The sequence below is a fragment of the Labrus bergylta genome, chromosome 5 (assembly GCF_963930695.1).
Source record: "Labrus bergylta chromosome 5, fLabBer1.1, whole genome shotgun sequence".
In the NCBI taxonomy this organism is placed as follows: Eukaryota; Metazoa; Chordata; class Actinopteri; order Labriformes; family Labridae; genus Labrus; species Labrus bergylta.
The window spans coordinates 25,940,832-25,952,279 of NC_089199.1; the positions used below are offsets into that span (position 1 = coordinate 25,940,832).

General features: G+C 38.6%; 1 protein-coding gene across 7 annotated transcripts in view; it reads left to right on the forward strand.

Annotated features, from left to right (window-relative positions):
• chl1b (cell adhesion molecule L1-like b) overlaps nt 1–6,657 on the forward strand; it is a 59,712-nt gene extending 53,055 nt beyond the window's left edge. For 6 of the 7 annotated variants that reach the window (XM_065955312.1, XM_020632707.2, XM_065955316.1 and 3 more), the window contains 3 exons: nt 1,840–1,971; nt 2,839–2,911; nt 4,051–6,657. In XM_065955312.1, the coding sequence (XP_065811384.1) occupies nt 1,840–1,971; nt 2,839–2,911; nt 4,051–4,255 (410 nt within the window). In that variant the 3' untranslated portion in view covers nt 4,256–6,657. Of the gene's footprint in view, nt 1–1,839; nt 1,972–2,838; nt 2,912–3,052; nt 4,022–4,050 lie in introns of those variants that run through there. The other variant, XM_065955318.1, reaches the window with a different exon arrangement.
• Nucleotides 6,658–11,448: the final 4,791 nt, after the last annotated feature.

An 11,448-nucleotide genomic window follows, 5' to 3' on the forward strand; every position in this document is an offset into this window, starting at 1 on the left:
CCAGCCCTGGGATATTTTTAGTTTAGGGGCCTGTGTCAGTCAAAGTCATTGTGCAGTTCCAATGACTGGAATTACCATAGATGCAGACTAATCCATCAACATTAGTCAGAGAGTGTCATTTGCAGTGGTTGGGATGGGCAGGGCAGAACAGACGCAGGTGTCCTTGTGTGCTGAATTATCACCTGGGTAAATAATGCTCCTGAGTTGGAGGCACAGCTGAAGATTTGCATGTTTGCCACGGGGAAATGATGTGAATCTGGCTTTGTTGACTAGCTCAGACAGCTGCTATCAAAGCGTTCTTTTCCTATACTAATAATGCGCATCATCTACTACATTTTAGATTATTTTCCAGCTCAGTTGGGAAGGTAACATTGTCCTCTTACCGGAGATGAATCATGATATTTGCTCCTGCTTCCAAAGACAGTGACAATGATGAAAAATCAATTTTATCAAAGTATTAATAATTGTATACATCAACCCCACCAGTGTTTTCACTGCTTCATTATTTTCTGACATTTAATTGACTAAATGATCAATGAAAAATACAAATATATTGATTTTAATATAACCTGATGAACTGAAAATATAATAATATATATTTTTCCGTCTTTTTAAGGTACAAACTATAAATTCAATTTAATTAAACATGGTACTCCATTTCTCAATATTGGCTGTGGCCTTATGTAAACAGACCATTTCTACACAGTTGTTGACCAGTATAGGTGTTTGTATGGAAAAGGTTAAATATTCAATCATAAAATATTCAATATTTATCGAATGGTTTGAAAATAGACTTCATTTATTGTAGATGTCTTTAGCACTAGGGATGCACCCTATGTCCCTCTTTTGTCAGGTGAAATTGCTAACTCCTAAGGATAGCTGTTAGGAAACACAGGAGCATACTACTCTTTGCGTAAGGTGAAGAGCAACATCCTTCTTTGTATGATGACAACACTCCTTACACTTCCGCGATGGCTTTGATCTGCTTGTCCTGTACTAACCCTTGTGTGCCATGTTACGCCTTTTTCCTCATCTTGTCTCATTTCGTCCTCAGCCCCTGTCTTATTGAATGTTAGCTCAGCTGTAAAGTGACAGCTTTGCAAATTTCAGCTGGATATCTGGAGGAGAGCACACTGTGTTTTATATTGCATATATGAAAAAGAGTAATCTCGTAAAAGTGTCTTTGTCGTAGAGGGATTTTAATAACAATAAGTTGATGATGAAATTAGATTATTGATTTATATCTCCTATAGATTCAGAGGTTCTTTATTCTCATGATTACTAACCCATCCTAATCATTCAGCCCTGCACAGGCGAGGGTGTCTGGAACATATCAGATGCTTTACACACCTCTAAGACTTTCCATATCATTGAAGGGCTCCAACCTGGTTCTGAGTTTACTGTGCGACTGATTCAGCTGGGTTCATCATTCTAGTATATTTGAGATCTTATCACAACTGGGTCTACATGTGAGGGGGGTAACCAAAAAGAAAAAAAAAAAAGGCAAATCTAATTGGCCTCTCTTTGAACAGAAGGCAGGTGCACCCTGAATGTCCTTGAGCAGTGACTCATGCAGCAGCGTGTGGTCTTCCGCGATGTCATTGTTCAAGCCACGCAGACTCGCTGAGAGGAATTACATTTGTACAGCGTTCCTTTACTTGATTAATTAGACAAGCAGGATTAGCTGTTTAATATTAATTTTGGACCGTATCCATCAGCGGCGTGCCTTGGCACCTTGTGACTTTGCATCCGATAGGCTCTGTCGATGTAAACATTCAGTCTGGTGTCCTGATGAAAAGGCCAAGGCATGTCAAAGTCACCTGATTTTGTTCTCTTCAGGTCTGGCCAGCATACACGGAGGAATCTCCACCCAGGGCTGGTTCATTGGCCTGATGTGTGCCATTGCTTTCCTCACACTCATTGTTTTGATCGCCTGCTTTGTGAACAGAAATAAAGGAGGAAAATACTCTGGTAGGTGCCTTTTACAAACATATACTAATACTTTTTGAATGATAATTACAAATCTGAGAATTATGTTTTTACATTGGCTTGTTTGTTGCTCTGACATAAATGATCAGCCTAAAAATAAACAAACATATAAGAAATAAATACACTTTTTCTACGCCCTAGACTTATTTAAATGCATCAATAAATAAATAAAATCCTCATGTAGAAACAAAATTGTCATTCTACTGAATGTCCAGCATTTCAATTTAGCCTTATTTAGACATCCTGCTTTTTCCAGCAGCAATCTAAACAAAGTGCAAACCACAGTGAGACAAAATGCAAATGCTGCACATGGGGTGGCTGAGTGAACATGATGACATAAGCTCTGCGGTATTTCAATGTTATTCCTCTTGTTAGGGGCATGAGAGTCCTTCTCGTCTTTATTATTCAAAGTTAATGGCTATCAGGTTGTCGTCTGGGTGATCAGTTCACTTGTCAGCAGAAAAAAAAAAACAGCAAGATGCCGATTTGTCCCTTGGTTACTCATTAAATTCCAATTACAACCTGTCACTCAAATATTTGCCGGAGCAACATGATTTTTTTTCTTTCTTAAACATCCCATATAGAACTACACATTGATGTACATCCTACATAAATAATCAAACAGATGTGTTACAATGTATTTGAACTTGCTTGAAAACCTATATTTGACACGTTTCAGTCGTTCTAAAGCTTTCACTGACCTTCCATTAAAGAAGAAGTGCACAGAGTCAGGGTCTTAGCCCTGAATGTGTTCAAACAACAAAAACAGTCAGGGTCCAAAGTGAACTTCATCGGCAGCTGTCAGTTGTGGAAATAATCACTGATATCTTCTTTTCATTTTGTGAGCAGTAAAAGAAAAAGAAGACCTTCACCCAGATGTGGAGTCCCAGGGCATGAATGATGACACATTTTGTGAATACAGGTAAGCATAACACTAGGAGCACTATATCACCACCTCGCTGAAACTGACTTACAACAGTGATGAGTTTCTCTTCTGCTGGCAGTAAATTCCATCCTCTTCTCTCAGTAATTCTCTCTGCATTTCTCCTCTCACTGAAAAAAGCCAACCCAGCTCGCATGAGGTTCACGTGGAGCCTTACAATCCTTCTGTTCAAGACATTTGATGGACTGAGTAACTGAAAAGTATGTGGTAAACAACGCTAGCTGTTTACACATCGGTGTTGTTGGAGTGGTAGCATCACTTTATAGAGATTGTTGTCATAGAGGCAGTTTCGTGTTTGGTGGTTGACATTACATCATAAAGGTAGCTGCAGTGCAGTTCAGTTCAGATATTTGTTTTCTGTTGGAAGGAGTTCAACACAGACGAGCCAGGACACAGCAGGAGGCTAAAACCAATCAGTGCTAATCACCAGGCCAGTCAGATCTGGACATTTTTTATGAACCCTTTATTTGCCCAATTAATAAATGTCAAATGCAATGTTTTCTCAGTGTGGCTATGCATCAGAAGGATTGACACAGCACAGGAAATGCTTATGCTAGCTATACTGCTAGCTACTTTCAAATAATGATAAATTAGACAACAAGTTGTTCGGTTGTAACAGTACATCGCAAGCAAAGTTAAGCCAGTATTGATATTATTTCTTGAGGTGACCTGAATGAAAAGAAAAAAAAAAAAACCACTTCTCATGTTCTTCTGATAAACATTAAACAACCTCTAGCAGCCAGTTAGCTTAGCGTAGCAGAGAACACTGAAAACAGGAGGAAACAATGACCCACTAAACTTCCGTAAGTTAGAATGTGATGACCCCCCCACCCCCCCACCCCCCTCACACCACCACCACCATCAGTGTTTAGTTGTGTGTCACTTGCTTGAAAGGCATGTTGAGAAAAAGTGCTTTGGGTAGTTGATTGACTATAAATGCACAATGCAAGCGCAGACTATTTACCATTTGGTCTGCCATTGGTAAATGCTGTTCACAGAGACTCGTTGTAGAGGCAGTGATAGCTTGAGCCCGCACCCCCCCCCCCCTCCAAATAAGCCATAGAGTGAAGCCATGGGTGAAATGAGGTGATTTTAAACCCACTGTGGCTCTCTTGCAGTGACAACGACGAGAAGCCACTGAAGGGCAGCCAACACTCGCTGAGCAGGGAGATCAAAGCAGGGGACAGCGGGGACAGCCTCGTGGACTACGGCGACGAGGATGTTCAGTTCAACGAGGACGGCTCCTTTATCGGCGAGTATGCGGGGCGAAAGGAGAAGAGAGCATCCACTGAAATCAAAGCCACCATTCAGACCCCGGCATGAGGAGTGGAACAACCATCCATCGCTGCCGCCCCCCCCCCCCTCCCCGACACCGTTTTTCATTAAACCTGCTGGGAGGAACAAATAAAAAAGGAAAAATGACAATATCCATACCAAGCACAGGGTTTTCGTGTCAAATGTAATGCGTCATTGTCAACTGCATACTGCCACCCATATTTTATATAGCTCTGTGTTGTCAAGTTGCAACAGAATGACCATTACTAAATACTGTGTATATATAGTGTATATTGTATGTCAAGGTGTCTTTTTTTAATAATTATTATTACAAGTTTGGAGGGCTTGGATTTCCTTTTTTTAATGTCCATGACTTCAGCTGCAGTACACTTTGTACAAATGTTTCTCTGTCAATGCACATCATTAATCGCAGCTTTCCCTCTGATGTTATCTTGTAGCAGACCACCAGTGTTGGGTTACTCAGGAAGTGCAATAGGTCGCTTTTGACTTATTCCTCCATCAGAAAGGAAAACGATCACCTATTCATCACCTTTTATTTAATACTACTATAAAATGGCCAACCTAGTTTTAAAAAAAAAAAATCCCATTTTGGCAAAGCAGCAACAGTCAAACTTGGATTAAACTGTAATATTATTAAGTTTTTAAAATGTTAATCCCTCACACGACTCCTTACTGGGGAGATGAATAATATTACACCCAGTAATGTGTTACTGCCCAACACTTGGAAGCACAGATAAGGTGGGATATCAAGTTGATATTTTTCATTTGAAGGATATATTACTGACCTTTTATATTTGAAAAAAAATGTATTAAAGATGATGTCAGATGTGTAAAAGTTGCTTATTAACTTATTTTTCCCGGTTGTTTTATACCTGACTCAATAACAAGGATATTGACATATCGTTACATATCATGAATAGTGATGCTTGAGTCATGAAGTCTCTGTAATGTAAAAAGAAAAATATAATTTAGTTATTTTGTCTTGTTTAGCAAATAGATCTAGTGGGAAGTATGAATTAAAAAACAAACTATTTCATGCTTTTTACGGCCCACCACACATCACTGCTAAAGCCAACCTGGGAGAGAGCTCAAAAATTGTAATCCATTATCCCATTTTGATTAGACGTTTTGAAAAGGATTTATTCATAACTCTTTTTAAGAATTTGTATAAAACCACACGTGCTTTAACAGTTGGGTCCAAATCAAAGAAACTCAGAACAGTTGCCAGTAGCCCGCAGTTCAAACAAAGTTCTCTGATAACAAACAAGTGAACAGAATAGTTTGACATTTTGGTAAACATGTAATATAACTTTTTTGTAAAGGCACAACAACATAATTAGGAACGACGCATGGAAATGCCCAAACACTAAAGTGGAATTTTCTAACAGAATCCTTGCCACACAGCATCTCTAAAAGTCAATGTTCATCATCTCAGAGTATTAAGTCTTCATTTAAGCACAAATTCATGGCAAATAAAATGCCAGTTAGAAAATGGGTAGCTGTGTTTTAAGAATTCGTTTTTTTCTACGGAAACAAACAAAGAAGGAATACTTTGTTCATATATGTGCCACAGAGATCTTCTCAGTAACTCCGAACAGATTATAACTAGCCGTCTCCGCTACTGTCGGCTTATCTTTAGGGCAACAACATGAGAGTGGTATTAACCTTGAAAACATGGACACATTTCCCATAACACCAAACTATTCCCCATAAATCATCTTCTTTGTATCGTAAAGAGGCCTGTATGGTAAATGCCAAAGTCTTCAAAAAGTTCAACTCCCTGCCCCAAGTTTATAACTTGTCATCTCAAAAACCAAGGTGACATCAGTATGCCTTCAGTACTTTGCAAAGGTTCAACAGAATCACAGACTATTCTACAACTGTTTGATCTGCAGTCAACAAACTGATTTTCATATTTAGGTTGGTTGAACTCCCTGTTAAGAAGAAAGTGGATTAAACTTGTATTTTTTTTCTTTTTGCAATCAGATCAATGTAATGTGGTTGCATGATATTTGACATCTTTTTTTTACTATGCTGAGATACAATATACTGTAGTCACTGTTTCATCAGTCTTAGCCTTACTTTGTGAGTTTCGATATACTGGCGTTCAACACACAGTCGCTATGTTGTGCAGCATTAATTTTAGGGTCATATTCACAACAGCAATGTTTTGTACAAGTTCAGCCATTGCATGTTAAGAATGTTAATTGATGTTTTTCAATGTTATTAAATTGCTTTACTTTCGTACATCCTGCCTGTTTGGTCCCAGCCATCACAAGTAGAAGATCATTGATTGTATGTTCTTTATACCTACAGCACCTTGAATTGATGCCTTTACCTCCAGTCAGCAGTTACATTATGACTCGAGGGGAAAGCAGTACCTGGTGAAACATCCTCATTCCCTCTGAATAAAAAAGATGTTCGACAAATTGTTCACGTTTGTAGTATGACTTCAACAAATGCCGCGGCAGGGTCAAGTCTCTGTCTGAGTCGAGCGTTTTTGTTTGATTACCTCGCCTTCAGGAGAAAATCATGTGAAATCAGAGGAGTGAGCTCAGACAGGTACTGGATCACTGGAGCGAGGGCTGTAATCATGTCTGATGGTTGATGGTAGGGAGTGAGAAGTGTCACAGTGAGGGTTCTCACATATTCTCCAGATACTCACTCATCACTCAGCCTGGTTTCCCTATAGCTGCAGCGGTTACAGGCTGAAGATCTAACATATACCTTTGATAATGGACCGTCAGGTATCTATAAGAATATTCCTCCCTCTCTTTGCAACAGTGTGAACTGCTCAATGTGTCTCTACACATGCAATCAGGGAACGGGGGAAGCTTCTTAAGGAGCTTAATTCTGCAGAATATGGTAACTGCTTTTACAGAGATACAGAAATACATAGCAGAGAGGACAAAGGTTTTTTGGAAAAGAAACATGACTAAAATAAGATAATTTTTTTTATGATCTTACCAGTATTTGAAATACAGCAAAATGAATATCCTTAAAAATAAGTCTGATTAGAAAGAGTTGTACTCAGTACACAAAGGTCCCATTTTTCTCTTATTTTGTAGTAGATAAAAGTTCCATGAAATCTATAACGGATGTTTTGTGAAGTTGGAATTCACTCTGTTTGGTGTGGTTTACATTTTAGAAAGCTCAGGTTGTGTCCATCAGTGTATTGCTTTACACTGTTAAAGAGCCCATATTCTGCCCTTTTTGGGGTGCGCATATTTAATCTATGTACCTACTTTTGTACGTTCACAATAGCTAAAGTCTGAAAAAAGTGTCTGTTTTCAAGTACTGCTCCTCCTTGCTCCCTCTACACTCTGAGTCCGTCAGCTGCACTCTGTTGAGCCCACACTGTTAGACCCCACGTGGGCCAAGTCTGCTTTGATTGGTCTGCCGATCCGCTCTGTCGTTATTGGTCAGTTGCTCAGTACACGTCTCGGAAATTTCAACATGAGCTGCAGGGTTTGCCACAACGAGCCAATGGACTTAGATCAGTGATCTCACACTGACAATGACGTCGGACTGACAATTTTTTATCGAGGGGGGGCTAGAACCGAGCGTTACATGCGGCTAATGCTGCAGCTAACAGGAGGAGGTAGGAGAAGCTGCGTTTCCGCGGACTTTGAATTTTTGCACATAGATGTTCCTAAACATGCACAGGACACTTGGAAAACACACTAAAGAGCATATAAAACCAGAAAAAGCATAATATAGGACCTTTAATGTTCATCAGTTGTCAGGGAAGAAAACATCACATCACCTTTTCTGCAACGCTAAAGTGAGAGTGAGTTGTTGCTCCAGAATGTTCAAGTGTTCCTTTTACCCCAAGTGTTCTTGTTGTCATTACAATGTTCAACATCAGGAGGTTCCATCAATGGCTCAGGTTTTAATCGGCAGCGAAACACTGCCTTCCTTTTCAGTTGTTTCCTTTCCAGAAGATATCCTGTGGCGCCAATATTGTTGCATAAAGGTTTGCAAATTAATAAAATAGATCCACAAATAAGTCCACAGATCCATAAATGCATTAATAGATCACAAAGGAGTACTCAGATCCATTTATGTGTACACATCTGCAAATATGAGGAGCAACATGCAAATGTGTACATAATTATTAATGGCTGAAATGTCTAAGGGCCTTAGTCTGATGGTCTAAAGTTCATTGTCTAAAACGCAAGGTACAAAAGTACAAAGTGATTTTGTCTAATTTTGGCACATCTGAATACGTTTAGCTAACAATCTGTTTGTGGATTAAGCTGCTTGACTAAATATAAGACGTAACATTTAGCTTTGTGATATAGGGTGTTTCGGGTTGTAAGCTCTGTTTGTAAGCGCTCATTCCCTTTAAGAGCCGATGTGCCTCCAGGCTGCTGTGTTGTTATTTACACGACAGGTTTCTCACTTGGTTTCTTAAATAGGCCGGCTCATTTAACTTCTCACTGAGACACTGTGGAAGGAGGGACACTCACAATTCACGCCTCAGCGTTATACAATTATTACTTTTAGACCAGACTGCGAGAGAACATATCGCAAACAAAGAAGAGAAACGGAAGCTAAGGCTACATTTTTTTTAACTTCATTTTTTATTTAGATAATTCTGGTTTTGAGGGTAATCATTGCATATCATTCATCTGATTTTTTTCGACACGGGTGTATTGAAACAAAACAGCTGTGTGATGTTCAAAACATGACGAAAACATATGTGTGTTTGTTGTCCTTAATGATCATCGCACAGCACTAGCTAATTGTCTCTGTACAATGTTGATCATTGTCCTGAAGATGAATATCTGTCATCTGCTCATCTGTTAATATTAATCAAGCAACAGCTTACAACGTTTGCAACAACATAAGAGAGAGGTTTAAACTACTTGACTGGAATCCATTAAAAAGCATTTACTCTTGATGAGGTGTTTATGTGGAGTATTTTTCTTCTGTTAAGGCTTTTTGAATCCATCATAATCGGACACATTTGGCTTCATGTCATCATAGCTTATATCTTCCTCAGGGCTGACTCTGTCTTTTTCTCGGTTTGACAGCTTCTCCACCCTGGATGAGGCCTTATCATAGGCATATGATGGGGGAAAATTGTCCTCCCACTCCTTTCTAAAAATAAGACATGCCTTTCATTTGTTTAAAAATTCAATATGGATTGAAAATGATGGAAAATAATACCATGTTGAGGAACATTCATATATTAGAGGGTCCATATTCTGGAAGTTAGAACCAACTAATGATCAAGATGAAGGTTTTTGTAGATAAAAGATATGATGGTTTGAACTCTGATTCCCCCTAAAAAAATTAAAGTTTAATTTTTTTAACTACTTACTGCTTACAGAGAAATCGTAGGTAACTCTATGTATAAAATTACACACAATGTTCATGAGGTTCAGTGTTTCAGCTTCCTTAACATCTTGTGTTCTGTCATGAATTACAGGCTATACGAAATGTCCAAAGTAAACAAACAGTGCCTTTCATTACTGAAGTAAAAAACTGAGAGCAATGTCACGTCATGTCAGGCAGGATGAACTTGATTTTCCTCACCAATGCAGGGTTTACGTTTTAGAGATTCAGAGAGACATAAGAAACCATATTCTCAGAAATCTTCTGAAATATAAATGTATGACACAATTAAGCTTGATAAGGTTATAAACACACAAACCCTGGAGATGCCGTGTTCGTATACAAAAGTAGTTACAAAAAATATAATACGAATTTCACAGTTACCTTTTTTTTTTATTGAGTGAAATTTAAAGGAAGAATATGCGATTTTCACATTTAAATATAGCAGAAATCAAGTACATCCTCTGAAACTAACTGTGAGTCATGACTGTCTACAATGAGTGAGACAACCGAGTCCCGCTGTCTGTGATGTTTTCAGAGTTGTATCTAGATCGTGTTTACATGGACGGAGCGGCCGTCTCATCACCTCGTGTATAAAAGTTGTTTAATGGAGGGACTAGAGAAAAGAAGAATAACATACTGTACTCACTGCTTATTTTATTTAATGTCACATAAGCGTTTTTAGATCACGGTCATGTCGTGTAAATTTACATGCAGTGTGAGGATACGAGCAAAATAAAGATCGCTAGCATTAGCATGCTAACACAACAATGCAGCGTGAGTTGTTTTGGTTTCATGCTGGTGCTCGAGGGCGACATCTGCTGGATCAAAAAATTAAATATTCTTCCTTTAAGATAAAATATAATTCGACTTCTCAACAAAGTACATCTAGTGAAATCTAATTATCTTTAAAATAAATAAAATCACATTCACACAGAGCAATTTGGGGTTCATATCAGGAGAATCCAGCGTGCTGACTGGATGAGCCTTACCGCTAATCTTCTGATTAGTGGAGGACCCTTTCCCTCTTCTAGTCATTTAAATTCATGCTTCAGTTGTAGCTTTATTTTCTTCAGCTGTAAGCTCTTTTTCTGTCTTATTTGTTAAAAAGATGATTATCTGTGTAATAATACTGCACAGTGGCTGTGAAATAATGAGGCTCTGCTGGTCATACTTCGCCTGCCCTCTCTAATAAATGAATATTCCTCAACACGGTCATATTTTTTTGCAACCTCAATAGCACCACCGTTAATATGTACAGCGAGTGCATACACATGGATCTAAACGCAGCATGGGCACTTGCTTTATACAAAACAGCGGTGTTATTGGGTTTGCATGTGTCATGTATTTTTCTGCCTAGGTTTGTACTTTGTACTTTGTACTTCATGTCAGAAGAATTGGAAATAAGACTTTAAACATTGCATGTAAATTACTTCAGTGAGACGATATGAATGCCAAACATTTCCGCTTAACATTTCATTTGTCTTCATTTGTTTTTCTTAAAATAAAAAACTACTATAAACGTGTCCGTACAGCAGCAAAGACTTGTATTTTTCTTGTATGATGCTGCTTAAATATTCAGTGTGTCAGATTGGGAAACCTTTTGGCTGAGTCATTGTTGGAAATAGACTTCTCTTTTGTTTAGTGTATACTCACCTGAAGAAAATAATTCTTGTGTATGTTACCTTTTATGGAGTATTTTATATGTAGAGGCAGCTCAGATCTGTCCAGAGAAAAAAAAAAATCGGTTTCTCAGTTTGTGACTGCTGACCTTGTTTGTACAAGCTTATGTACCGGGAGAACGCTGGCTAGGATGACTGAAAGGAGTGTCAGAATCAAACCAACTCACACATAGTGCCATTGTGTTGTGTGCTGTG